Source organism: Thamnophis sirtalis, unplaced genomic scaffold, assembly GCF_051295495.1.
Source record: "Thamnophis sirtalis isolate CommonGarterSnake01/CBP01778 unplaced genomic scaffold, rThaSir2_p1.2 scaffold_9, whole genome shotgun sequence".
Lineage (NCBI taxonomy): Eukaryota > Metazoa > Chordata > Lepidosauria > Squamata > Natricidae > Thamnophis > Thamnophis sirtalis.
Genome location: NW_028261389.1, coordinates 41,556,150 through 41,583,221, shown reverse-complemented (window position 1 = coordinate 41,583,221; position 27,072 = coordinate 41,556,150). Strand labels below are relative to the sequence as shown.

Genomic DNA, 27,072 nt, shown 5'->3' with positions numbered 1-27,072 from the left:
ACACTGAATTTATAAGGCTTGCATTTTAATGAAAAAGGAAAAGATAATATATATCTTTGATCAATCAATATATTTTTATGTAGGAGTGTTTTTTTATTATCAGAAAAATGAGACTGGAATTATAGAGTCAAAGGATAAAAGCTCAAACTTCAATTCACCAGCAAGTTGAGGAGAGAGAGGGGGGTGGGAGAGAGAGGGAGGGAGAGGGAGGGAGGGACTTAAAAGAGAAGCCATGAGGATTATACTTAGGTCATACCAACATAAACTAAAAATGTTCCTTTCTTACTTCCAAGATTAACATTTGTTTTTTTGTCAAATATCTAGGTGGCCCAATGCTAACAAGAAGGCAGCCATACAGATTTCAAATGAGGGATGCAGTGACAGAGAATGCACATTTACTTAGCTCCAATAGATGACACAGTTTAATCAATAAGACCCAAAGCAACCCAAAACCAATGAATTTTGCACAGTACCTCTCAATTAAAAAATTATTCTAGAACAATATATGTTCAGAAATATGCATTTAAAAAGAAATCAATTTTACAAAAGTATATTTAATGGTAAAATATCATCAAAAATGTACTTAATAAAGTTGTTAAGTGAAAAATTATTATAAAATGTAATAATTTATGAAACAACCCACCTGAAAATGAATAGACCAGAAATGATTTTACTGATCTATGACATTTGTATTTGAATTCCATAAAAAAATAGGAATACACATGCAATTAATAAGTGAAATTCATTTATTATCTAATTCATTTCCTATTAAAATGTTCCAAGAACTGAAAAATAAAATAAAATCATCCCAAATAAATCCAGAAACAATAAGGTAAATAATAATCTTAGCTTTCTTCCAACCAGAGGTGGGTTCCTATCGGTTTGGACTGGCTTGGCCGAATAGGTAATAACTTGGTCTGCCACGCCCTGAACTGGTAGGCGCCATCTAGTTTTTTGCTTCTGCACATTTGCAGACGCATTTCTGAAGTACTTTGCATGTGCGCTTAGCATGCATCAAGCGTGCATGTGCGCACAGCGGACACGCGCAATGCATCCTTGAGCAAACCAGCAGTAGCAGCAAGCAGAACCTGCCCTGCTTCCAACCTATAATTCTATAATCTCATGATTCATTTTTATTATTTATTTAATTGATTGTTCTTTATTTCCACAGCTATTAAACTATATGGTGATAGAGGCAGACACATAAATTTGATTGATTGAATGAATACTTTTGTGTCATAAGCATATAAACAGCCACAGTTCTGTTCTGTGGCTTCCAACCTGCTGTTATTTAAGATATATACTTCCAAGTTTGGATATAATGACTAACTAAAAAATAGTCGTGATATTTCTTGTCCTTATCTACAGAGATGTAATCTTTCTTTTAATGTCATTTAAATTAGTGTCTTTATTAAGTCTGGTGACAGAAAATTTCAACGTTCACAATCCCGTAAACAGCAATCACTATTATGGATGACTAGTACTGATAACCCAGTGCATTGCCTGGATATTTATTTATAGGAGGAAAATGCCTGGACCAAACATAATTTCTAATGTTGGATTTTCTCCCTTACCAGAGGGAGCCCCCTTGTGTAGTACTGTGAAGCCATTAACATGGCAACTCCACTAAGCTGTATAGTAGAAGCTATTTTATGGCAGTATGGTAGAAGCAATTTTAAGACACAACAGGCTGTATCTTAACACAACACACAACACACACCTTGAGGGGTGTTAGGAGTGTCTTACCCCCACAGTATTTCCAGAGGGTAAGTCATCTGTGTATCAAGTTTGGTTGAAATTGCTCCAGGTGTTCCAGAGTTATGCTGGAACATACGCACATACACAGCCATATATATATATATATATATATATATATATATATATATATATATATATATATATATATATATATATATATATATATATATATATATATATATATATATATATATATATATATATATATATATATATATATATATATATATATATATATATATATCTATATCTATATCTATATATATATATATCTATTTCAAGCTATTTAGTTCTCATCAGATATATATATATATGTATGCTGGAACATACGCACATACACAGCCATATATATATATATATATATGGCTGTGTATGTGCGTATGTTCCAGCATACATATATATATATATCTGATGAGAACTAAATAGCTTGAAATAGATCTATACTAGTCTCCCTTTATTTATTTATCAGCACAAATACAACACACACACACACACACATATGAAGAGTGTTTTAAATATGTTATGAATGAAACTTCAAAAAAATATTATTAAAGAAAATGTCATTGTTTTCTTGTACTACCTTGACAATGTGGGCTCAATTAAAGAACCTGCTCGTATTTTCAACTGGTCAAGTTCAACTCTCAGTTTGTCTATCTCTTCTGCTAATCTTTCCTGAAAATTGAAACAAATAATAATAATCGATTAACATAGATACATGCTAGTTCAAAATTATTCATCAAATTTTATTGTCATATAATATCATCTCTCTGAATAGTTGAACCATATGCTAGAAAACTCTACATCAGTTCTCTAGCTTTCCTCCAGTATGACACTTGGATGATCTTTCCTGGGCTTGGAAGGTAAGCATACTCAAGTCTTGTTAGTATTGGGATGGAAGACCATAGGGAATCTCATAGCAGCACACTAATCTTCATGAGAAGCTGTAAACATCCTAGAAGGTGGCAATGATTAAACTAGTTTCCTACTGTAATACCTTGCAGATTAACTCCCATAATCACTATCTAGCATATTGCCTTTGGAATTATGTGAGGCAGAGGTCAGAAGGGTGAATTAGATTAAATTTTTATAGCTAGATATTTGTTAGTAAAGTATATGTGTGCAAGAACCATAAAAACCATCTGATAAAACATTCCTACAGATTTAACTGGTTTATTTTCCACCTGTGTTACTTTCAAAATGCATTGTAAACAAAAAGAATTGATACAGCAGGTGGTCAACATGTTATGCTAGAACTGCACATTGAATGACCACATTAACTAATAACATTATAATGTTATTCATTTTATCTGGACAGATGTTGAATCAATCTATCAGTGTAGAATATTTGTATAAAGACAATTGTCTTGCTCTCAAATATATGCATATAATTGCAATCTTGAATTAATTCTTATGACTGTATTTAAAAAACATTATTAATAAAGGCTGTAATTAATCTAGGGTACCTTATCATGTAAAGATTCCTCCAAATTCTTCCTGAAGTTCTCTGATTCTTGTATTAAAACATTCTAAGAGATAGAAATAAAAGCTAAAATAAAGTCTAGTGAAATAATTATTACCCAATCAAGGTTACCAAATAAATCAAACACATAACAACAATATTTAATTTTTTATCTTTAACATATAGGTATATTGTTAAAAATCTTTCATTAATTCAATCAAAGACTGAATATGTTAAAAGATATTACCACTAATACAACTATAAAATTGACATCATCATATGATTAATAATGTAAAATTAAGACACTGTTTTTTCATTTGTGAGCTGCAGACATTGCTGGTAACATGCAATCAGAGCTCCTATGAGGGGACTTGCAAAAGGGTGAGAATACTGAATAGAAAGCAGAAATCAGTTTCACATTCTAATATCTCAGATAAGTACCAAGTGTTTGTAGTGATGGCAAACTGCTATGACTGTACTATAAGGCTTGGACTCTACCCAAAGGTTTATGGTAGTGAAAATAGTGATAACAAGAGACAGTAGAAATGGGCAAGGACCCACTAGCACCATGCTGTAAACTTTTAAAATTCTGGTGGTGATCCCATGTGCCATTATGAGAAGTGGAAAGAGGAAGAAAGTCAATAGGAACTGCAGAAAAACAACAAAAAGAATTTCTTATTGATGCCATGGATTGTGCCTCAGATTTTTTAATCCCTTCATTCCATAGGATCAAGCAAAGAAGCAAAATAACTATGAATATATACTTAAATGAAGCAAAGTGTGCACATTTGCTTGTTTACCTTCTCTTCCAATGCTGCCATTCTCTCTTTCAAATGTAGTTGCAAACGTTCATTAGATTCTGTCAAAAGTCTGTCCACAGTATCAGACAATCTTTTGTTGTGCTCTTCATTCATTTTTTCTCTTTGTCTTGCCTTTCAATAAAGTTCAAAGGAAATAAAGCAAGCAGATTCAACATTAACTAAATTCAAAATACTGGTGAAAGATTCACACTGGTTTGTTTGATCTGAAATCATAATATTAATACCATGATCAAATGGCATGTAGAAAAACAAATTTATTTCTAAGAGAGAATAAAATTGAATAGTTGTACAGAGAAACAAATAAATTTATTAGTTGAAATATTTAGTCATAGATTCAAATATAGATGTAAGGAGTAATCATTCTGATTTTTTTCTTCTAATAGAGATATGTGGTCTTCATTTGTTAGTCATATTCAAAAGGTCACTGTAATTTTAAATCAAATATTTAGAAGTGCCAGAAATAGTCATATGTTTCACTTGAACCAGTTTCTCAGAAGACAAGCTAAATGTTTTCAAAGAAAGAAAGTCCAGTTGCTTTTTGAAAGTATCTTTGGAACTCACTTTTTCATGTTTACTTCTCATGAAAATAAGAGTAAAAGTTTAGGTAACCAATGATTAATGACAATTTATTCAACTATTATTAGTTCTGTGTATTTATATGCGTCAATCTATTGCATTTAAATTGTTTTATATTGTTTTAATAATAATTGCTTTATATATTAACTGTTTAATAGATTTGTTGTATGCTGCCCCGAATCACTTTTGCATGAGATGGGTGGCATTCTGTACAAATTTGATGAATAAATAAATGAATCTACAATTTGGGGCTAGTACCTATAGCTGGTAACCTACAGGCTTTCATAAGAATTACCCCTGTGATCAATAACAATAGTGATACTTTAAATAGGGACATCTTGAAGCATCTTCTATACCCTCCATAAAACTCCATATAATTGTGGCTGGCTAAATGAGCCACCGGTCTTATTTTCTTCAAAATAAACCTACCTTTGTTCTTTTTAAAAAAAGTTAATTATTTCTTCTCTTTATTCCAGTTATAATTCAAAATTGCTTCCCATTCCTATCTAATATTCTCAAGAGACTATCTTCCTTTCCATTTCTTTTTATGGTCAGTAGTTCACATAGACTGTTTCAATTGGAAACTGTGAAACATTTAACTGAATCAACTGCTTTTGTCATTGGGACAAAAACTTCTGCTGATATTCTCAGTGGAGTTTTATATTTTTATTATTATTTTAAACTGGACTGTAGTATGTTATCCCATCAATATCCTGATATTGTACTGCACCAAGCTATAGGTTCATGAAAAATAACAACAACAATGACTGCTATTATCATTTTACAGGCTTATGTGACATGGAATAAAGAGTTGAACTCAAACTATAATGTAAGCATGTATATACCCTTTGAAGTTCTTGATTCTTCTCTTCCAACTGACCCTCTAGGTGCCGCATGCGTTCTTCAATATTGCCATGTCTTTCTTCTGCCTATAAAAATAATATAATTCGGTGTGAAACATTAAATAGCTTTTTAAATCAAAGTGATCATTTTCAAAAAAGGAAATATAAAGCAAGCTACTACTAACTGCAAAACTTAATTTTATTCAAACAGGCAGCTGAACAGCATCGCTTGAAATGTGTCAGCTACAAAGGCCTGTTACATCCAAGCATCCAGCAAAACATTGGAGTTATTCATGAGCAATGAAATCAGCCAAATGTAACATGCATACTGTGCATGGTTTGAACACAAACCTGCCATCATAAAATTGTAAGCTCTTTAAGCATTGAACTGCACAATGGTTGATTATCAATAAAATAAATACAGAAATTAAAAGAGTTCTTAAAAATATAAAAACAAAATCAGATGGATTCTATTTAGCAATAGAAAGTAAAGTCCTGTAGGACTACCTTCCTACGTATGGAGATCATTTCTTGTAGTTTAGCTTCCATAACATATTGATAATCATCAGATGAGGTAGAAGAGGTTGGATCAGACTAACGTCAAGGAAAAGGAGAGGGACAAAATTGAAAAATCAGAACTAAAGACACCACACTGAACAGAATACAGCACAGAATGCTTAAAAGAAAAGTGTGATTGCAAATTTAATATTTTAACTGACAAAACTTTATGTAGAATAAACCACACTTACAATAGGGTGATATGAGGCAGTTGATGCAGATGGAGTGAAAACAATGGAATGCTAAAAAAGCCAACAACCTAAGTATGGAAATTCCAGGTTAGTGATGGCTGGCTGATGAGAATTATTCTTCCTCCATAGAGGGGTACTCAAAGTAACTATGAGAAATACCAGGTCTGATTGGAATTTGGGTAAACTCATAATTAGAGCGTGAAAAGTCAGTGCCAGAATGTGTTTTTGAAGGTTATCCTACAATCATAATGAAAACAGGGTATACAGTGTTACAGATTGTATTAAATAAATGGATTAAACACTTTTAGAACAATGTCACATAGATTCCCTTTGAGGTATAAAAGCAAATAACTAAATGATACTGAATTTCTGGTAAAAGAACAAAGTCCTCTTACAATGAAAAGTACTGAATAGGAGTGAATATAAAGCAAATGTCTAATTGCTTTACCAAGGGCATAGACCATCACTGAATATGCTATAGCATTTTGTTGTGGTGCACTAAACTACAATCTGGGGAAATATATTATCGTAAACTCTATGCTGACTATAAACACTCAGTAAAACTCTGAAATGTATTGTGAGTTTTGTCTTTACTTTACCAAGCAATGAAATTTAAAGTGAATCTTATAAAATATCTCATATTAAATTCAATCAGGTTTATTTCTAAGCATGTTAACACATGATTGTGGCCTAAATTTATAATATTAGATTTGCACTTTTGAGTCAGCCCTTTTCACTTCTGTAAAAACATGTACATTGTTTGAAAACAATTTGTGATTATTCAGCTAAATGAAGCTATGTATGAGGGCTAGTGTTTTTACTATCAATGCCAGGTCCTAAAATCAGAAACTTGTATTGAGCTTCTGGCAGATATCAGAGATGACAAGTGAGAAGCATTTAACCTGATGGCACAAAATTAAAAGAAGACACTAAAGATTATTTCAGGGTTCTGATTATGATTAAAACATCTTGAATAGTCATTGTAAAGCATAAAACTGATTTATCATTTCACTTTTTTTTAAAATGGCTATTTTATTTAAAGGGAAACATTTTTATTACCAAAAATTCCATGAACATAAGGAGGATGTTCTCATACCCTTCACTGATAGTCCCTTCTGTTGACTACAAAAAGGATCAAATTGATAAAATTACCACATAAAATTACCTTATCTGAAACAAAGCTAAATGCTCAACTTTGAAACCATAAAGAAAATATTATTTCCAAAGAACAGGACACATATCAGAGGTCAAACTTTCTAAATACCTAATAATCTTAAAATCAAGCTGTATGATCTGGGGAAATGATTCCACTGTTCTGTCAGAAAAATATATTTTACAGGTTTTCCTTTTCTTCCAATATCCCGCAAGAGGTAATTAGAATACCTAAAAAAAAGCCTCAGAAGTTTCCAAAGACAATAACTGCATTACTCACTTTCAGATCCACAAAAAACTATTGCAAGACAGAAATACAAAAAGAATCCAGCTGAATCATGCCAAAGAACATTCTTGTCTAGTATTATGTATCACACGGTAGCCCATTATAATATGTGAAAAGGCCACGAAGCACATTAACTCCTTTTCCAGTTACTTCTCAGCAAAGCTTGTTCCTCTATGATTCAGGAGATAGTAAATATCACTATTATTTGACATGGGTAGTTTAAACTTCCATGACACATTGAGAACTCTTTGATAGCTACTGTACCTTGACTGGCTGCCATTATTACATCTCCTGATGGCAAATTCCTCAATTTTATGTGCTGTGTGAAAAAATACTTTGTACTATCAGACCACAATTCTTCCTGCATTTTATTTCAGTGGATAAACTAAAATTCTACTATTATGAAATTGTAAAAAAAAATCTGTATACAGATTAACTATGCATGAAAATGTTATATACTTCTGTCTCCCATTACTCTCATCAGACTCAGTTATTTTCCTTAGGAGCCAACAATCATATGCTCTGATATTGATCAATTCAATCTACTCCACGTTAATGGATCTGGGAGGAGTTAAGGTATGAATAGAAGGCACCTGGAAAACTAAACTGTTCCCATTCTCATCCTGAAAATCTTTCCCCAAAGACATCCAATTATCAATCTTAACTTTTACCCTTCTCCCCTCCAAAAGTCATAATGTTGCACTTCAACCATTTTGGTACCAAATTTCAGTGACAAGGTCTTGGGAAATTGGGGCATCTGATTATAAATTAAGATTTACCACCCTTGCTTTAATGTATGATTGTTACATTTCTTGCCCAGAGAAGACTACATAGATTTCGTCCTTACCAAATCTCATAAAGACAACCTATCAATTACGACTATAGATTTTGGTCAACAACCTTTACTGCATATGCAGAAAGGTAGCTTCCACAGTAACAATCAGACTTTTTTAAAGTCATGTAATTCTCAGAGGGCTACAAGGAAAGGAACCAGAGAGCCATCAAACATTTATTAAAGCCAAGTCCCCACCCCCTCAACATACTAAAGTATGTTTATTTGGTTGAGTTTCAGCTCTTGAGCTTTCAGCAAATCTTATAGCAAAATGCTCAGTGATTACTCAGTGAAACGCTGCCTTGGCGGCTTTGGGTGGTTTTCGGCATTGTCAGACGGCATCGAGCGGCCTTTGGGCGGCACCCCTGCCTCAAGGATGGCGGTTCTCTAGCTGGCAACGAGCCTGGTTTGAATTCGGGATGGCGTTTGGCTGCGGAGTGATGCTTTGCCTGAGGGCATTACTCTGATGGCTATGGACAGTCTCTGAGGGTGCCGAGTGCTGAGGGGCGACAAGCGACCTCTGGGTGCCCCCCTCCCTTTCGTCCCGCAGCCGACAATTTTCCATCTGACGGCAGTTTGTTAGCTTGAATTTGGAACGCCACGGCCCTGCTTTTGCCGACGAGACGCCGCTGAGCCGTACTGCCGCCCTGGGGGTTGGTGAGTTTAACATTACTGCGCTATGGATCCGTGTGACTGGCCTCCTTACCGTCGACCCTAGCGCATTTCCCCTCCCCCCTTCCATCACGGCCCTTCTGACTTTAACCATCATTTAATCATCATTGCCACAGATTGGATGCTGTAATTCTGGCTTGTGATCACAGTGGCCGACTTCCGCCTCCGCCTCCCACTACCATTGCTGCTACCATCCGCGATTGTTCCTGGCTTGCCTTCTCCAGACGACGCTGCCTCCCTGAACTGTTTCCACCTTTTGACCGCTCCCACCCTTGCCACTCTGCTGCTGCTCGGCCATGGAGTCCTTCGATCTCCGTCTTCGCCGAGAGCCTTGCATGCCACTCTGTATTTACAATCCTTGCAGAAAGGGAAAGCGGAGGACAAAGAGGAAGTGGGTAAGGAATTTGTCCTCTCCCCCTCAACCGGGGTTAACCCCCCCATCTACTTTAAACTGTAGAACTTTGTCCCTTCTACTGGACCCAGCGGAGAAGAAGCTTCTGAACGCAAAGACTTTCCTCTCTTGTTCTATTACTAATCTTATTTATCTCAAAGCTGCGCCAACTGCCTGACGGCTCAAGAACGGTGCCCATCTTTGTTTGCTGAATGTAGGAGTGAATGTTGGTATGGAAGGCTGAGAGAATGTTCCCACGTGTTCTAGACTTAAATTTTTATCTTGTTTTTATTGTATATTTTAACATTTTACTATTAGTGGGGTATGCATGCGGAGAATGTCTGGCCGGTGTGTATGAGGGGATTGAGAGTGAGACCTGGTGCCCCCTCCACTGAGTGCAGAAGGAGAAGTGGATGGGGGCCTGGACTCGCCTCTCGTCCCAGAATGTTGAGAGAGGCAGGTTTGACGGGAGCTATAGGGCTAGCCATTACCAGGGAAGGAGGGTTCGCTACGTTACAGTGATCCCCCCTTTCGGCCCTACCAGCTCCATTCCAGGACCAGATGGCGAGAGTTCTCAGGGCCCTGGTCTCAGGCTGCTGTTGCTAAATGCCAGGTCTGTGATTCATAAAGCTCCCCACGTCTGGGACCTAATATTAGACGAGGGGGCAGACCTGGCATGTATTACTGAAACCTGGCTGGGCCATGAGGGAGGAGTCCCTCTCACTGAAATGTGCCCAGAAGGATTTTGGGTGCTCTACCAGTCGCGACACCAAGGGGAGTGGGGAGTGGCTGTCATTATCCGAGTGTCTCTAGCTCCTCACTCTGGAGATTGTCGGGTGTGAGTCCCTTCTGGTGAAGTTGGACCTTGGGGGTCAAGTGGGGTTGTTACTAATGTACCTACCTCCCAACTGCGTTACAACAGCCCTACCTGTGCTTCTCGAGTCAGTAGCTGAGCTGGCGGTTGAGTTCCCCAGGCTTATAGTGCTGGGGGATTTCAACCTGTCGTCACTCGGTGAACGCTCTGATGGAGCACGGGAGTTCATGGCTTCCATGACAGCCATGGACTTGACCCAGGTAATTCAGGGTCCGACTCATATAGCGGGTCACACGCTCGACCTCGTGTTTCTCTCAGAGCAGTGGAGATGTGATCTAGGTTTGAGGGGCATTAAGATCATACCCCTGTCATGGTCAGATCACTTCCTGGTGAGGCTCGACTTTCGGAAACCAATCCCCCACTGTAGAGAGGTGGAACGAATTAGGTGGTTCCGCCCCAGGTGCCTGATGGACCCTATGGATTTCAGATGGCACTTGATGAGATACTTGACTCTCTGGCCCACATTCCGGCAGAGTCCTTGGTCGCTGCTTGGAATATAGCGGCGGCAGAGGCTCTAAACCGGATTGCGCCTTTACAGCCTCTCTGTGGCAGTGGATCCAGGAGGGCTCCTTGGTTTACCGAGGAACTCCGGGAGATGAAACACCAAAAGAGACGCCTAGAGCGACGTTGGAGGGCTAGTAACTTTGAATCCGACCGAACACAATTAAGAGCCTTTGTTAGGACTTATATAGTGGCGATACGGGCAGCAAAATGTGCGCATTTTCTCACTCTTATCGCATCTGCAGAATCGCGCCCAGCCGCCTTGTTTAGGATAGCCCGCTCCCTCTTGAAAGGGAGGGACGCGGACGAACCTCTACAGGGTAGAGCTGATGAATTTGTCCAGTTTCTGTCAGATAAAATCGCTTGGATTCGGACGGACCTGGACTCCACTTGGACGGTACCAGCTGAGGTACCGGGGGAAGGTCCTGGTCAGATTTTATGGAGCAGGTTTCAACTTGTTGCTCCTGAGGAAGTGGACAAGGCCATGGGAGCGGTGAGTGCCTCCACCTGTTTACTGGACCCGTGTCCCTCCTGCTGGTCTCGGCCAGCAGGGAGGTGACACGTGGCTGGCTCTAGAGGATTGTTAACACCTCTCTTCGGGAGGGATCCTTCCCACACCCCTTAAAGGATGCGGTGGTGAGACCCCTCCTTAAGAAACCTTCCCTGGATCCAGCCATTTTGAACAACTATCGCCCAGTCTCCAACCTCCCATTCGTGGGAAAGGTTGTCGAGAAGGTGGTGGCCTTTCAACTCCGACGGACCTTGAATGAAACAGATTATCTGGATCCCTTTCAGTCGGGTTTCAGGCCTGGTTACAGCACAGAAACTGCTTTGGTCGCGCTGACAGATGATCTCTGGCGGGCCAGGGATAGAGGCCATTCCTCTATCCTTGTGCTTCTTGATCTCTCAGAGGCCTTCGATACCATCGACCATGGTATCCTTCTGCGATGGTTACAGGAGGTGGGAGTGGGAGGCACCGTTCTAAGGTGGTTCTCCTCCTACCTCTCGGACAGGTCGCAGTCGGTGTTGGTTGGGGGACAGAAATCGACTCCTAGGCCCCTCACATATGGGGTGCTGCAGGGTTTGGTCCTATCCCCCCTCCTGTTCAACATTTACATGAAGCCGCAGGGTGAGATCATACGACGGCACGGGATTAAATATCATCAATATGTGGACGATACTCAATTGTATCTGTCCATCCCGTGCCAACTCAGTGAAGCAGTTGAAGTGATGTGCCAGTGCCTGGAGGCTGTTAGGGTCTGGATGGGAGCGAACAAGCTTGCACTCAATCCCGACAAGACCGAGTGGCTATTTATGTTGCCGCCCAAGGATGGTCCCGATATACCACCTCTTAGCCTAGGGGGTGAAGTTATTCACCCCTCGGAGAGGGCTCGCAATTTGGGTGTCCTCCTGGATCCACAGCTGACGTTAGAACACCATTTGTCAGCTGTGACCAGGGGGACCTTTGCCCAGGTTTGCCTGGTGCACCAGTTGCGGCCCTATCTGGACCGAGAGGCACTTCAAATGGTCACTCACACCCTCGTCACCTCAAGACTGGATTACTGTAACGCACTCTACATGGGGCTGCCCCTGAAGAGTGTCCGAAGACTACAGCTGGTCCAGAATGCAGCCGCGCAAGCGATAATGGGTGTACCTAGATACACCCATGTTACACCTATCCTCCGCAGGCTGCACTGGCTTCCCATTGGTCTCCTGACCCGCTTCAAGGTGCTAGTCGTTACTTTTAAAGCCCTACATGGTATTGGACCTGGCTACTTGAGAGACCGCCTCCTGCCACTCACCTCCCAACGACCAATAAGATCACACAGGTTGGGCCTCCTCCGGGTGCTGTTGACCGGACAATGCTGGCTGACGGCTCCCCGAGGGAGGGCCTTCTCTGTAGCTGCACCGGTCTTGTGGAACGAGCTACCCGCAGAGATCCGGACCCTCACCACTCTCCCGGCCTTCCGTAAAGCAATCAAGACCTCGCTGTTTCGGCAGGCCTGGGGCTGTTGATTAAGTTCCAGCCCTACCTGATGGTATGGATGGTATGGATGTTGTATTAAGGATACATTGTATTTTTAATATTTTAAATGTTTTTACTTTGTTGTGAGCCGCCCAGAGTCCCAATGGGAGTGGGCGGCATACAAATCTTATTAAAGTTCAAAGTTCAGTTCTTTAAAATTAAAAATTGATGAAGCATTAAATCTATATATTACTAAAACTCTTATATTTTTAACCATTAATTAGATGAAATGGTGTATCATAGGGCAAAACTGTTTGGACTACTGTGTAGGACATCAAACCAAACTTATAATCTACACTGTCCTATTACTAAGTCATAGTTAAACTGCCCACGTTTAGGCTTACTCAGAGCTAAAATATGCCCATTAGTTTCAGCTCTCTTAACAATTCATAATAATTCAGTCAGTCTGGAAAAAAGCTTAATCAGACAAATTGGTGTCACATGACATTTCATCAGAACTCTGGTTATTAATACTATATAATTTAAAGAGACATTAAATGAAGATAAGGACAAAGTGATATAATCTAATTTCCAAAATTGGATATCAACATGGAGCCATTAAACTGTTTTCTTATTTTGGTGATTGAAATTGGATGGGTTAGATGAAGTGGGCTGATGTTCCTTATCCTCAACATTTGTCCCTAAGCCCATAGACCTTTATTTATTTATTTCTGTTCTGCCATTATTGTTTTCAAAAGTAACTCAAGGTGACAGACATATCCACCATACTTTCCTCCTACTGGATCTTTGAGCAAACTGCCAACTAAGAGTTATATTATGGAAGATTAAAGGCTTTGCCTGAGCTGGATTTGTAAGATCTATAGCCTACCATTCCTCACAGTTCAAAGAGGATCCTGGCTGTGTTTTTGTTTGTTGTTTCTGATACTTCGCTTAGTAGGAGGGTCAACTACTATATACATATACATATACATATACATATACATATACATATACATATACATATACATATACATATACACACACACACACACACACACACACACACACACACACACACACACACACACACACACACACACACACACACACACACACACACACACACACACACACACACATATATATATATATATATATATATATATATATATATATATATATATATATAACCAGTTTTAGCTATATCTTGTATAATGTAATTATCTAACTTGGGACCCACTAACTTGGACACCTTTGTTCCAACTGACTGGGAACTTTTGAGAGTTGAAATCTCTATATCAAAAAAGAACACAGATTGAGTTAGCTGGTTGAAATAGTAGCTTCCCCCTACCTTCTTCAATTAAAGTCATTTAAACTACACACAAATCTAATTTACATGACAAAATCTAAATGAAATATATAAACCATAAATATTTATTGAACAACAGACCTGAAAGGATTGGGAACAGCTAATACGTTTATAGCGTAACAAAAATAGCTTATAAGTAATATCACCACAAATATTAATATTACCCTTCCTCATCAACAGACAGTACAGAAGATAAATAAGGCTGAACCGGTTTGATAGACTATATATTGAAAAATAAAACTTACTTATTTTCACCTGACTGCATAGTAGAGAACTCTAAATTAGAATAATAAATGTTGCTTTATAGAGCATTAATATATGCATTTATCTTCATTTGTTCAGTTGGAAAATAAATGATATACAAAAACATTCATTCATCTACTCTCTCTGTAGAAAATATTGTAGAAACATTCAAGTGCATTGATGTTTTCTTTTCAACACATCACTTTGCAGATTAGATGATCTTCTTGTGTATTACCAGAAACCCTAACAGAGCAGGAAAATATTGTCTCATTAAATGACTGCATGAGCAACTGAAAAATATTGAATAGATACTAAATAGGAATAATCCATTAATATTTTGAAACGGAAGCAGGGAAACAAGAAACCATTTTTGTACCATTTGATCAAACATTCTGAGTTTTTAATATAACATTTTAATTGAAAAGTATGTTCTTTCTACTGAATATCATTCATATATGTTTTTATAGACTTATCAATATCAAATATACCATTTCTCTCCATCTTTATTGAGGAGGTAACTATTTAGAAGACAAACTGGAGATTGTGGCACAATAAGATATGTAAAGGAAATTCCACAGTACAAAGCACTGAAAGATCTGAAAGATAATAAAGAGGAACTGCAAAGGATTTACAAATGTAGTGTGTCTTTACTTTTTATAAGTTGTTCTTTCATAACAACTAAATTGGCAATTTGCACATTGTACCATGGAGCAGATATGCAAATTCCAGAGATGTGGACTGCATATTACTGGAATAGTTTATCAGGCACTTGTCCTATCCAAGCTCTTAATGCTCTCATGCAACACAGAATCCTTCATGTATGGCCAGAAAAATAAATAAATATTGAACCTTGTAATTTATTTTAATGAAAGCGATCTCTGTGTTTTGCTGAATCAATGTGATGTAGAAAATCATGAAGAAAATTCAATGACAAATAAATTTCATGATGTTTAGCTGAACTGGATTAATCATAATTCTTTTATAATACAATGTATTATAAAATAAACTCCTCTGTTATATTGGCAGAAATATATCAAGCCATAAAAGAAACACAAAGCAATACCTCTGCCATTAAATTAAATTAAACTAAAGCAAGTAATTTTGTCTAATTAATATTTATTTACGGTGCCATTAAGTAGAATGATCTTGTCCACTCCAAAAGTCTTTTATTGCTGCTGATGGTGCTGGAGGAGAAAGGGATGAAAAATCAATGTTAAAAGAAGTCAATTTTCAGATACTAACCTATTCTTAAACTTACATTACCTTAGTCAGTGCCGCAATTCTCTGGGCCAATTCTGCCTCCACTTCTGGCAAAGTCTCAGCTTTTCTCATTGTTTGTTGTAGTTTTTGCTCAGCTAGCTCGAGACGTTCTTGCAGCTGCCTGTTTTTTTCCTCCATCTGAAATCCAGAAATTGTAAGATTAAAGGTTAGATTAGGAACTGGGCAATGGAGGGAAGGATAAGGGGTGGGGGGAATGCAGATTCATAGAAACAACTGGAGATTAAAATTTTCCCAAACCAACATGGTTCATTGTATAATTAAATCTCCTGCTTCTACAAATAGTACATGCATATACGCAGTGGCTAAGATGCTGAGCTTGTTGATCAGAAAGGTCGGCAGTTCGGTGGTTCCCTAGTGCTGTGTAATGGAGTGAGCTCCCATTACTTGTCCCAGCTTCTGCCAACCTAGTAGTTCGAAAGCATGTAAAAATGCAAGTAGAAAAATGGGAACCACATTTGATGGGAAGGTAACAGTGTTCCGTGTGCCTTTGGCATTTAGTCATGCGGGCCACATGACCATGGAGACATCTTCGGACAGCGCTGGGTCTTCAGCTTGGAAATACATATGAGCATCATCCCCTAGAGTCAGGAACGACATGGGGAACCTCTATCTTTATACTGGTGGCAACTGCTGATCCTTTCCCATCATATGTCTCTAAAATATAGATAAAAAGTCAGAATGCTGCAGTTTTCTTTCCTAGCAATTTAGGAATTTAAGGAAATAAATTTAAAAAATGTCTATGCTTTATAATAATCTGATTCTTAGAACTGTCCCCAATGAAACTGAAAATGTTTTCTGTGTTATTTATTTCAATAAATATATTGTTCAAATATTAAAAGAAAAATAATAATAAAAGGAGGCATGCCTTGGTGGGAAAATTTAGTAAGTTAACCCACTTTCCTTGCCATTCTATGTATCCCACCTACATCAACTAAATATTACACCTCTCTCTAAAGTATGCTAGTAATATGATAGGAAAATGGAAGAAATTATAAATAGCACCTATGAATCTACTGTACAAGGAAATTCCAAATTAGCATAATAAAAATCTCACACTGAATTTTAATGTTATACAACACATGTACTGTTTTTTTCCTCTCTCTCTCCACATATAAGGTAAAGGTTCTCCCGCACATGCATGCTAGTTGTTTCTACGCTAAAGAGCCAGCGCGCTTCAGCGTAACCGTGGTCATGTGGCTGGAATGACTAAATGCTGAAGGCACATGGAGCATTATTACCTTCCCACCAAAGGTGATTCCTATTTTTTCTACTTGCATTTTACATGCTTTCAAACTGTTACGTTGGCAGAAGCTGGGACAAGTAATGGGAGCTCTCTCTCTCTTACATGGCGTTATGGATTCAAAATGCTGAACTGCTGACCTTCTGATTGACAAACTCAGCATCTTAACCACTGAGCTACTGTGTCCCTCCACATATACATACACCATAATTTCCTACATTATCACTGTTTTGGAAACTTTAATTTCTATTGTATGGGGCTTTAATTCTATATCTCAGCTAGTATTCTTTGCCAGCTACTTAAGAACAAGTATTTTCTTGTTCCTAAACTGTAATTGGTAAAGCAAGATAAATAATTATATAAAAATAAACTAAATAAACCTTCACATAATTGAATGCCATTTGCAGATTATAAAGTTCATGAAATGTAGCAGGAAGGGCAATTAATAGCTTATCCGCTTTCATATACCAAGAGGAGAATAAACTGCTATAGTTTTTCTTCCTTTTTGTGCAGAGTGCATTCCCTTTGCCATAGCTTTTACTAGTTCATTGAAAAGGTGAACATTTTTTGTGTTTTAATTGGGTTTACTATGATTTAATTCTTAGTTAAATCAAAATTGGACTATTTTGTACTTTATCATTAAGCTATATTTATTAGCGTAAAATAATGATGTAGAATACTGTCAGTCCTTTTTAACTATCTATACAGTTAATGTGTGCCTAGATTTGCTGCTATGTATCTGCCACCCTTTACATTTGGTTTCTTCTGTCTTATCCTAAGATATTCTTAAAGGTTTGCCATCCTAACTTGGAGATAACGCGTCTTACAACTCAACAAGTTCTAAAACAATACCTTCTCATGATAGCAAGTTATTTAAAAAAATAGTCTAATCCTAAACCTGATTTATGTTAGCCTCTCAACTTGATTGTATGAAAATCCAAATTCCAAATTCATTCCTGAGTTTAATCTGTAGATATCAATGAATCCAAACAAGTGTGTCATACTTTAAAGCAAATGTATTCAATAAATAGGGGAGGAGGCAGCTTATCTGAATAGTTTCTCCTACAATTCATTTGAGCTATAGCAGCAATCCCAATACAGAACCTGACGCAAGATGGCTTCCTTGTTTGCAAGTTCATTTTCCAGTTTGTCATTCATGTCATGTATGGAAGTAGATTCCCTCTGTGCACTTAGGTAACGTTTCTCCAGGGTAGTTATTCTTTCTTCCATATCTTCCTTCTGGGCCATAGCCTTGAAAGAATAAGCAGCAGGTCAAAATATAACATTGGAATGGCTAGCAACAGATGTCCTATTCAACACTGTTGGAAATGTTTGCAATGAAATGGACAAACAGAAATGCAGATTCAGCATTAAACCTAATGGACAAATTATTTAAGTGCAGATTCTAAGAAAAATGCGAAGATCCTGATCCAGATACTAATATTGGTTATTGCAGACAAGGAATCTGATATTGCTTGTTTGTCTACTACTGCATCCAATCATTATAAGCGGACTTTATTTACAAAAATTTTGTCAAATGACTAGTTCTGTCTTTTACTTTTTTTTGTCTCTATATCATTTCTTACATGTATTGTGACTAACACATTAGTAAACATGCACAGATACATCCTTCCAATATAACAAAGTTAAGGGAATGTCACATAATATATTAAAAACAATTTTATAGTGGCTAGTACTATTTTTGATGATTAACCTACTCTTTTCACTAAACCTGCACTGCACATTATATTTCTACAGTGTATCACAAATTGATTAATTTTGTGTCAAACCCACATATCTATTTCTCCCCCCATCCCTTCCTGCCCCTCTCTGATGTTTCATATTTATTTCCCAAGGTAAATCATAGCAAAATAGTGCTTCAACTACTACACATAGATGCAAAAATACAAGTGCTATTAGAATATTCACCTACAATTAAACATCTTAAACTCTTAAATGTTAACGGTAAATTTATTTTTCACCAATTGGCTGTGGAAGAACTCTATTTCCCTAAATAAAATTATTCTCAAACCTGAACAGAGGACAGGATTAACATCCAAAAGAGATTTACCTCTCTAATATCTCTCTGATATTTGCTGTTCAGTTCTTCAGTTTTAATGAGGTCCTTCCTAGCAGTCTCTGCATCTTGCTCCACCTCTCCAACTCTGGAAGACAGGGCAGCCAAGCGATCCTTCATCTGTGCCATTTCATAATTTTGCTTTTCGAGAAGTTCTTGCAGTTCTACCAACTGAGCAGTTTCATCATTTGAGTCTATAGAGCCATTTGATAGACGCTGTTTAAAAAACCCCACAAACATATCAAACACTGATAGCAATACATGTAAGAACCAGAGCAAGAAGGATCAGAAGGATCAGAACTACATAGATATGTAGAGTATATTTTCTTACTAATTCTGAACTCCGCATTGGTTATGCTCTCTGAAATATACTTACAAAAGACTAGGTACCTCCATAGTAGTACTCAAAGTACATTAAACTATATTTAACCTGTAAAATCAGCCACTCATTTGGAAGAATTTAGAATTTTAGAATTTTTTTCAAAGTTGTTTTTGTAGAAGTTTATATTCTTTTCCTGTCTCTTTCTTCCACAAGTTGAATATATAAATATTTTCTGTTATCATTTAATTGATTAAATAAAGCTAGATTTATTACAATGTTTGTATATGTATTCTTCCTCTTTGTTTTGTTTTTCATTTGATTTATTCTTCAAATATTTTGTAATGTATATATGTAGTAAGCTGAATTATTATTAAATGTTTTACCTTGAAAAAAATGATAAAGCGAAGTATGCCAAATAAACATTATTATTATAGCCAATTTTTAGCATGAAATTCATTTGCTTAAACATGGAAGCATTGGAACTGCAAAATAACACATATTTAATGTTAATACAAAAGGAATATTATCGTGAAATACTGATAGGTAATACTAAAATATTACCTTTAATTTTAAAGCCTTGGAACTGATTCCTAGTTTATATATCGTTCAGCTTATTTTCATAAGTAATTGCTTGAATGAATTTATAAATTTACTTTATTTATAAAATATATAGATTGCTTCAAAGATTCTAAGTATTTATACTCATTTGAGCTTTAATAGGAGATAAATATATTTAGAAAGTATAACAATAGCTTTATGGGAAAGGATTCCAACATTTAGAAGAGATAATAGGTGCCACTGTGATTTCTATATAAATATTTACCTGATGTTAAGATTATAATATTTTGTGCTAGCGGGATAACATTTTGGTCAACTTCTTTATGTGCTTATTGACTCACACAGTTATTTTTTTGGCTCAAAAAACAGCAATAGATCATTGATATTTATAAATGACTAACATTAACAGTTTTATTCAAATCGTAAAAGCTACCTAAACTATTTGCCTCCTGCTGATTTCCACAGAGTCAATGAATCACACTTGAACTTCCTGACATACAAAAAATTCATAGAATCTCAGCAACATGTTCTGGGAAACATATATTCTTTAGAGTGTGTGACATTATTAGCATATGCCTAATTGTGTTTTGTATGAGTCAGAAATGCACAAGTGTTCTATGATTTGAAGCTTGTGTTCTGCTTGAACCAGGAACTCCAATACTGGAGGTTTTAAAGAAGAGATTGGATAAGTGTTTGTCTGAATTTCTCAGAGTGAGAAATGGGTGAAGTGAGACCGAAGGGAGAGCAGGAGGAGGCCACCTCGGCCTTGCCTTCTGGCCACAGGTTGCAGAACGAACTGGAAGCCAGCAACTGGGCCCGGCGGTGGCATTTGGGGGGAGCTTCCTCCCCAAATGCCGCCTTTGCAAGGCGGGAGAAAAGATTTTTTGCAACCATTTAGAGGAGATGGCGCAAGCTTTTCTCAAATTAATTGGTCGTAAATTCGCAATTTTCTCCTCTTCCCACCTCTCCTTTGTGTCCCACATAAAAAAGTGCCAGTAAAACACACACACACACACACACACTACTTACAATAATAAAATTACTTACAAATTACAATAATTTTGAATTCCTCCCCCCTCCCTCCGACCCACATACCTTTTCCAGCTGTTTCACAGAGGATTTCAACTTTCCTCTTGTCTGCCATGATGAAAATATAAAAATGGTAAAAAGAAAAAGGCAAGAGCTGCTGAAGTAAGGCTGGATTAGCTGCTGCCAGAGTCTCCAATGGATGACTCTGCTTAACTGTTTTAAAAAAGCCTCTAAAAAAGTGCCCTCTACAGGAGGAGGCAAGAGAACCACGTGCCTCATCTACATAAGGAATTTTTCACCTTTTAATCCTTGCTTAACTCTGCTCAAGTGATCATAAAGATAGACTAAATGAGGCACGTGGTTCTCTTGCCTCCTCCTGCAGAGGGCACTTTTTTTAGAGGCTTTTTTAAACAGTTAAGCACTAAGCAGAGTCATCCACTGTGACTCTGGCAGCAACTACCTCAGCCTTTTTCCTTTTAATTTTTTTTCTTTTCATGATGACAGTGGTGAGACCCTGCCTCCCCTGACTGTACGTCACTGGAAACAGGCTGTTTGCTATTTGTGCAAGGAGGCAAATTGCTGGGAGGCAGAGGCAGATTTTTTTTGGTGCTAATCCAGCTAACTGAAACTGAAACAGGCTGTTTGCTGCAAGAAGGCAAATTGCTGGGAGGCAGAGGAAGATTTTTTTTTCTTGTTTTCCTCCCCAAAAGCTAGGTGCGTCTTATGCTTCAGAGTGTCTTATACTCTGAAAAACATGGTAATAAATTGAAACCAGTATAAGTAAATCAAACCTAAGGATGTCAAATTTCATTTTAACCAATGAAATAACCATTTTAACATACTAATCCAAATCTTTCTCTCTGTTTTGAAAAGTTCAGCCTTGGCTTTCAAACTGGTGTTGGAGATACAGTTAGCAACTCAAAAAAATTGCCTTGAAGTACTTTAATTGGTTTAGTTCCAATTAAAGAGGGATAATTAGGGAGTAACAAATTGAATTTAGTATAACAATGGTGCTAAGGTTTGTGGCTCTTTTTTTATAAAAAAAGAAAAAAAGAAAAATGCAGTGGAATAAAATAGGCACCTTTGTAAAGTGAATAAACAATCCTAGATCACAGCAACTGCATGTTGGATACTTTGATCTATGAATTTGACATGTTTTTCGTGGGACCTAGTACACTGGAAACTAATCCCAAGGGTTAGGAATTCCCAAGGTATTCAAAAGCTGAACGTCAATCTTACTCAGTTTTGATGCCATTAATACATTATTATTTCACTTAAAGGCCAAATGCTGCACATCATCTGAAAAATGTATTGCAACCAGAAGCATTCATAAAATCTTCAGGCTTCATCAGAACAATGAAATGGATCTCATAAAACAAGCTCTGTTTCTTACATGCATGCAACATCACAATGTCCATACAAAATGGATTGAATGCGGATCGTGGTGCATGTGTCACGATTTCTCAACCTGTTCCCAATACAGATCCCCCCAGTTGTATCTATTCTTCAGCTTTATGCAGGATAAATATGCTTTACCATTAGTTAAAAATATCTCAAAAATAAAGGAAATTTTTTGAAGCAATGCTGCTGCTGCTGCTGCTACTACTACTACTACTAAGTTATTAAACATAAGATTAATAAACATAAAGAGATTTTAGCTTTTCAATCCCTGATGATTCTAAAAAAAAGATAAAAAATATAATTTATACCTTTTCATGAATTTTTTGTCCAGGCTCCATTCCTTTGATATGCTCTGTATCAGGTGGACCCTCTCCTGATGTAATTTTTCTTTGAATGTGTGCATTTTGTTCACGTAAAGCTATAATCTAGAAAAGAATTTAGAATACATTCTTAATGTAAAATCCAAACAGTGAATACCATAAATTTACAGTATGTCTTATAAATCAGTATACAACAATTAGATGATGTGATCAAAAATGATAAACAAAACGTGATTTAAACTATTTTTATACTTTCCATATATGATATTTCATTGTGAAGAAATGAGAATGTTGTACAACAATGGCAAGAATTTCAAAAGTTGATGATCTAGTAATTCTCAGCATTCTTTAACATTAGCATTAGTAGCTTGCTGTTGGGGGTAACAACTCACTAAATAAAAAAGGTCAGATGTTTTCCTCATTGCAAAAGATATAAACAAACACATCAAATTGCATTACATTCTATGACAAAGTGCAATGAGAACAGTAAAATCCATGAAGCCATGAAGTAGGATATGCCAGCACATTGAATGTAGGACTTAGAATATTAAATTCTATAGTTATAATGCAATTTATGTAAGTATTTCAGAACATAAATGTGCATAATTTTAAATAAGTGCATCTTAAATGAAGCATTACAAGACTGAAGTTTAATGTGCTTGCCATTTTTCTTAAACTAGAATCTAACTTACCGTCCAAATAATTAATATTACAGATAAAAGAACTGTAGCTGCCTTATAAGACATCTATTATTTGACAGATTTCTGCTATGTTATAAATGTGAATTAAATGTGATTTAATTCAGATTTCAATAACACATGTTATTTGTTTGAAAGTTAAATCAAGAGTGAGAGATTTTAAAGGCAAAATGACAGTTATGTCACAATCCAAAGTCTTCAGATTCAATGTCATGAAATGCACTGTGAGAAGTCCAATGAAAAGTGGGACAGGCCGGGGACAAAAGCAACAAGTGGTGGAGATGAGATGGCAAGCAACTGTTAAATATGGCTTCATCTAATCAGCAGAAAAGTTCTTATTTAACCGGACTATTTTGAACATTCAAGAGACTAAAGCCAAGTTTAGCTTAATTAAGATGTTTAAAGTCCAGGGCCCGTGATTTACAGCTGAATCCAGGTCCAGGCAGCTTGACAATTTATTCTAAAATAGAAATTGCCACAACAATTAATCCTTGGAGAAGGTCATATCCATTTTGCATTCAAAATACAGAGGATTTTTTTTATGTAGAGGTCTGCAAAATATTTCAAGCTGAAAGGAGTTATAAATGTCTTGAACACAGAAGACCACATTCTTGACATTGTCCCAAGCTTTGTCTCAAAATTCTTGCAAAGTCAAATTCAGCTGAAATCTCCCACTTGATGTCACATAGCTAAATAAGACTGCAGAATCTGCCAACTTAGTTTTGTTAGTTTTATTTCATATCTATGACGTAAGAATACAAGCAGAGTAATAATCAGACCAAGACTTATCAATATCAGAATATTTTCACATAGGAACCAAAAGAGAACTTGCAAGCACAATATGAATGCAACAGCATTCTCAGTTATGTTCCCTAGAAACTGGCAATGAGAAATATAATGTATATATACATATTATTTTGCACATAAGCATATTTTTCATTTGTGTCAGTGTTGACTCCTGGTGACTACATAGATAAATCTTCAAGAATTTTTTGGCAACATTTTCAGAAATGACTTTCCATTGCTTTTACCCAAGTAGACAAAGAAAGGCCTAGAAGTTGTATTTCGCTCCTCCTAGTTCAGTGCCTTACTAATAGACCAAACTGATTGTCAGTTTTTACATCCTATGAAATCAGAGTTCAAATGAAACTCAAAAGTCATCTAAACCAATCCCTGCTTGGAACTGCTAAAGTGCAGTGCAGGAACTGCTAAAGCATTTTGAGAGATGGCCATCCAATCTCTGTTTAAAGACACTCAGTAAAGGCAAAGTATTCTGGCTTCAATTTTTTACTACCGGTTCTGTGGGCGTGGCTTGGTGGGCATGGCAGAGGAAGGATACTGCAAAATCTCCCCACTCTGAAGCCAGCAGAGGTGGTATTTGCCAGTTCTCTGAACTACTCAAAATTTCTGCTACCAGTTAGCAATAGCAATATCAGTTAGACTTATATACCGCTTCATAGGGCTTTCAGCCCTTTCTAAGTGGTTTACAGAGTCAGCATATTGCCCCCAACAACAATCCGGGTCCTCATTTTATCCACCTCGGAAGGATGGAAGGCTGAGTCAACCCGAACTGGTGAGATTTGAACAGCCGAACTGCAGAACTGCAGTCAGATGAAGTAGCCTGCAGTGCTGCATTTAACTACTGCGCCACTTCGGCTCTTCGGTTCTCCAGAACCTGTCAGAACCTGCTGAATTTCACCCCTGCCTTTGGGACAACAGAAGAATCAGTGGCTGCTCCCTCTGTCTAATGACAACATTAGATACAGTATCTGAAAAGTGCTATCTTTTCTGTACTACTTCCTCTAGCAGAAGTGTTATTATTCTCCCCTTAATTGATTAATGCTCTTTTCATTAAATTACAGCATATTTAAAACTGTATGTAAAAATCATTAAATTATGTCAGGCTAATTATACGCAGTAAAATTTGCTTCCAGTTAAATTGTTTAGTACATGCTACAATGATTTAATTTGATTTTTAATATAATTAAAAGGTTTTAGTAGATGTTTATAACATTTAGAATTGATTTAATTTTAAAACACCCAATTTCCCTTTCCTCCCAATTAACAGGTTCACCTTTTACTGTGGGCAAATAATTATGCTTGTTCTTTACCAAGATGCAGATTTCCTGTATTATTTCATTTTGCTTTTTATCTCCCACAAATTCTGTTTACCTTCACTCATTCAGCTTGCTACACAATTGTACATAGATGTAGAATATGTGGTACACAGTACATCTACAGAGGATACAGGCTGAATAAAATGTCTTAGGTCAGACCTGCACCTTGTGTTTAATATCTTGAAAATGCCAATAATTGAGAAAATACTATGTTCCTTATTTAGCTTTTCAATTTCATAAAGTTCGAAATCATATTCGCTTTGATTTTGGAAATAGTGTTTGTAAGCTATAGACGTATTATCAACACTGTACCAAAGGGCTTTTGAAATTGCCATTTGCTTCTAATTTGAGTTGACTGCTCCTGTTGAGTTACTTAATATGGATAAAGGGATCAAGGATTTTTGGCCAATTGAAACGGATCAAGAATTATTGCCAACTATATCACATTCAAATGTACATATTTAGTTGCAGATCTTTACTTTGCTGTTGTAATGGAATGTGTGGATGACCTTGTGGGAGAAGGGAAAGAGGTGTTCTCTAGGAAACAATCAGACAAGAGAGACAGAGCCTGCAGTGGCTTAATGGTCAGAGAAAGAAACTTAGGAAGGACTAATGGATCAAAAGCCATGGTGGAAAGTTTATACTTTCAGATTTGTAAGATCTTGTTAAGGTATCCTTACAATAAAGTGGAATTAGCTCATCTAGTCATGGTTCCTGTCTAATTTACTTTGGAACTCTGACAGCAACTAATCTTATAATGCTATTCATGCATTCTTTATTTTTCTACATGAAGATAAGGCTTTGCAATGAAAGTAAATGGTGGAGGCACCATGGACAAAACGGCTTCATATAGTCAAAAGAGTTCTTGAAACAGAATATATTTTACATGAAAAAAATATTGAGCTATGAACACTATATGGGATATTAATGTTTACATTTTGAAATTTGAGGTATTTTAAAGGAATAATATTTCTTGTTCGTTTCAATAAGAAAAAATAATGAGATACCTTTCTGTTTGTAATTTAATTAACATGATATTCCTTGGGCAAAATTTCTCCAGGCTGCTTAAAGAAGACTTGTAACAATTGATTTGAATAAGTGACAAAAAATTAACACGCTTTAATTTAAATTTCTCCAGCAAGAAAACGCCCTCTCTGGCATTTCATTAATACATATCATTAATATACACTCATACGGTATTTCTTATTGTGCTATCTGAAAAAATGTTAGAGGAAAGCTAAAATCTTTATAAGAACTGTCAAACCTATAACTTGATTCAATATCTAGGTTTAGACTCTGTGTATTTCCAACCATTAATTTTTCATTAGCAGACAAATTTGCTATATTTTAAATGGTTATATGTTTATTAAGCAATTTCTGATAGATTAGTTTACTGAAGTTACATTGCAGAGTTCCTCTGGAGTTATATCTAAACCAAAATAAAGGATGCTATGCAACACAAAAAGATTTTTTTATATCATATTATGTGAAAAAGTACTTGAGTGAACCTAATAATATAGTTCTTGTTTGGAGTATTG

The 27,072-nt window shown here is 36.6% G+C and overlaps 1 protein-coding gene across 6 annotated transcripts in view; it reads right to left on the bottom strand.

Annotated features, from left to right (window-relative positions):
* PPFIA2 (PPFI scaffold protein A2) overlaps positions 1-27,072 on the bottom strand; it is a 220,351-nt gene that overhangs the window by 39,583 nt on the left and 153,696 nt on the right. For 3 of the 6 annotated variants that reach the window (XM_014063940.2, XM_087723391.1, XM_087723390.1), the window contains 9 exons: positions 22,708-22,824; positions 19,084-19,305; positions 18,117-18,263; positions 15,755-15,889; positions 5,964-6,050; positions 5,460-5,543; positions 4,018-4,149; positions 3,222-3,284; positions 2,339-2,430 (listed from right to left, as the gene is read on the bottom strand). In XM_014063940.2, the coding sequence (XP_013919415.2) occupies positions 2,339-2,430; positions 3,222-3,284; positions 4,018-4,149; positions 5,460-5,543; positions 5,964-6,050; positions 15,755-15,889; positions 18,117-18,263; positions 19,084-19,305; positions 22,708-22,824 (1,079 nt within the window). Of the gene's footprint in view, positions 1-2,338; positions 2,431-3,221; positions 3,285-4,017; positions 4,150-5,459; positions 5,544-5,963; positions 6,051-6,205; positions 6,416-15,615; positions 15,676-15,754; positions 15,890-18,116; positions 18,264-19,083; positions 19,306-22,707; positions 22,825-27,072 lie in introns of those variants that run through there. The other 3 variants (XM_014063941.2, XM_087723393.1, XM_087723392.1) reach the window with 3 other exon arrangements.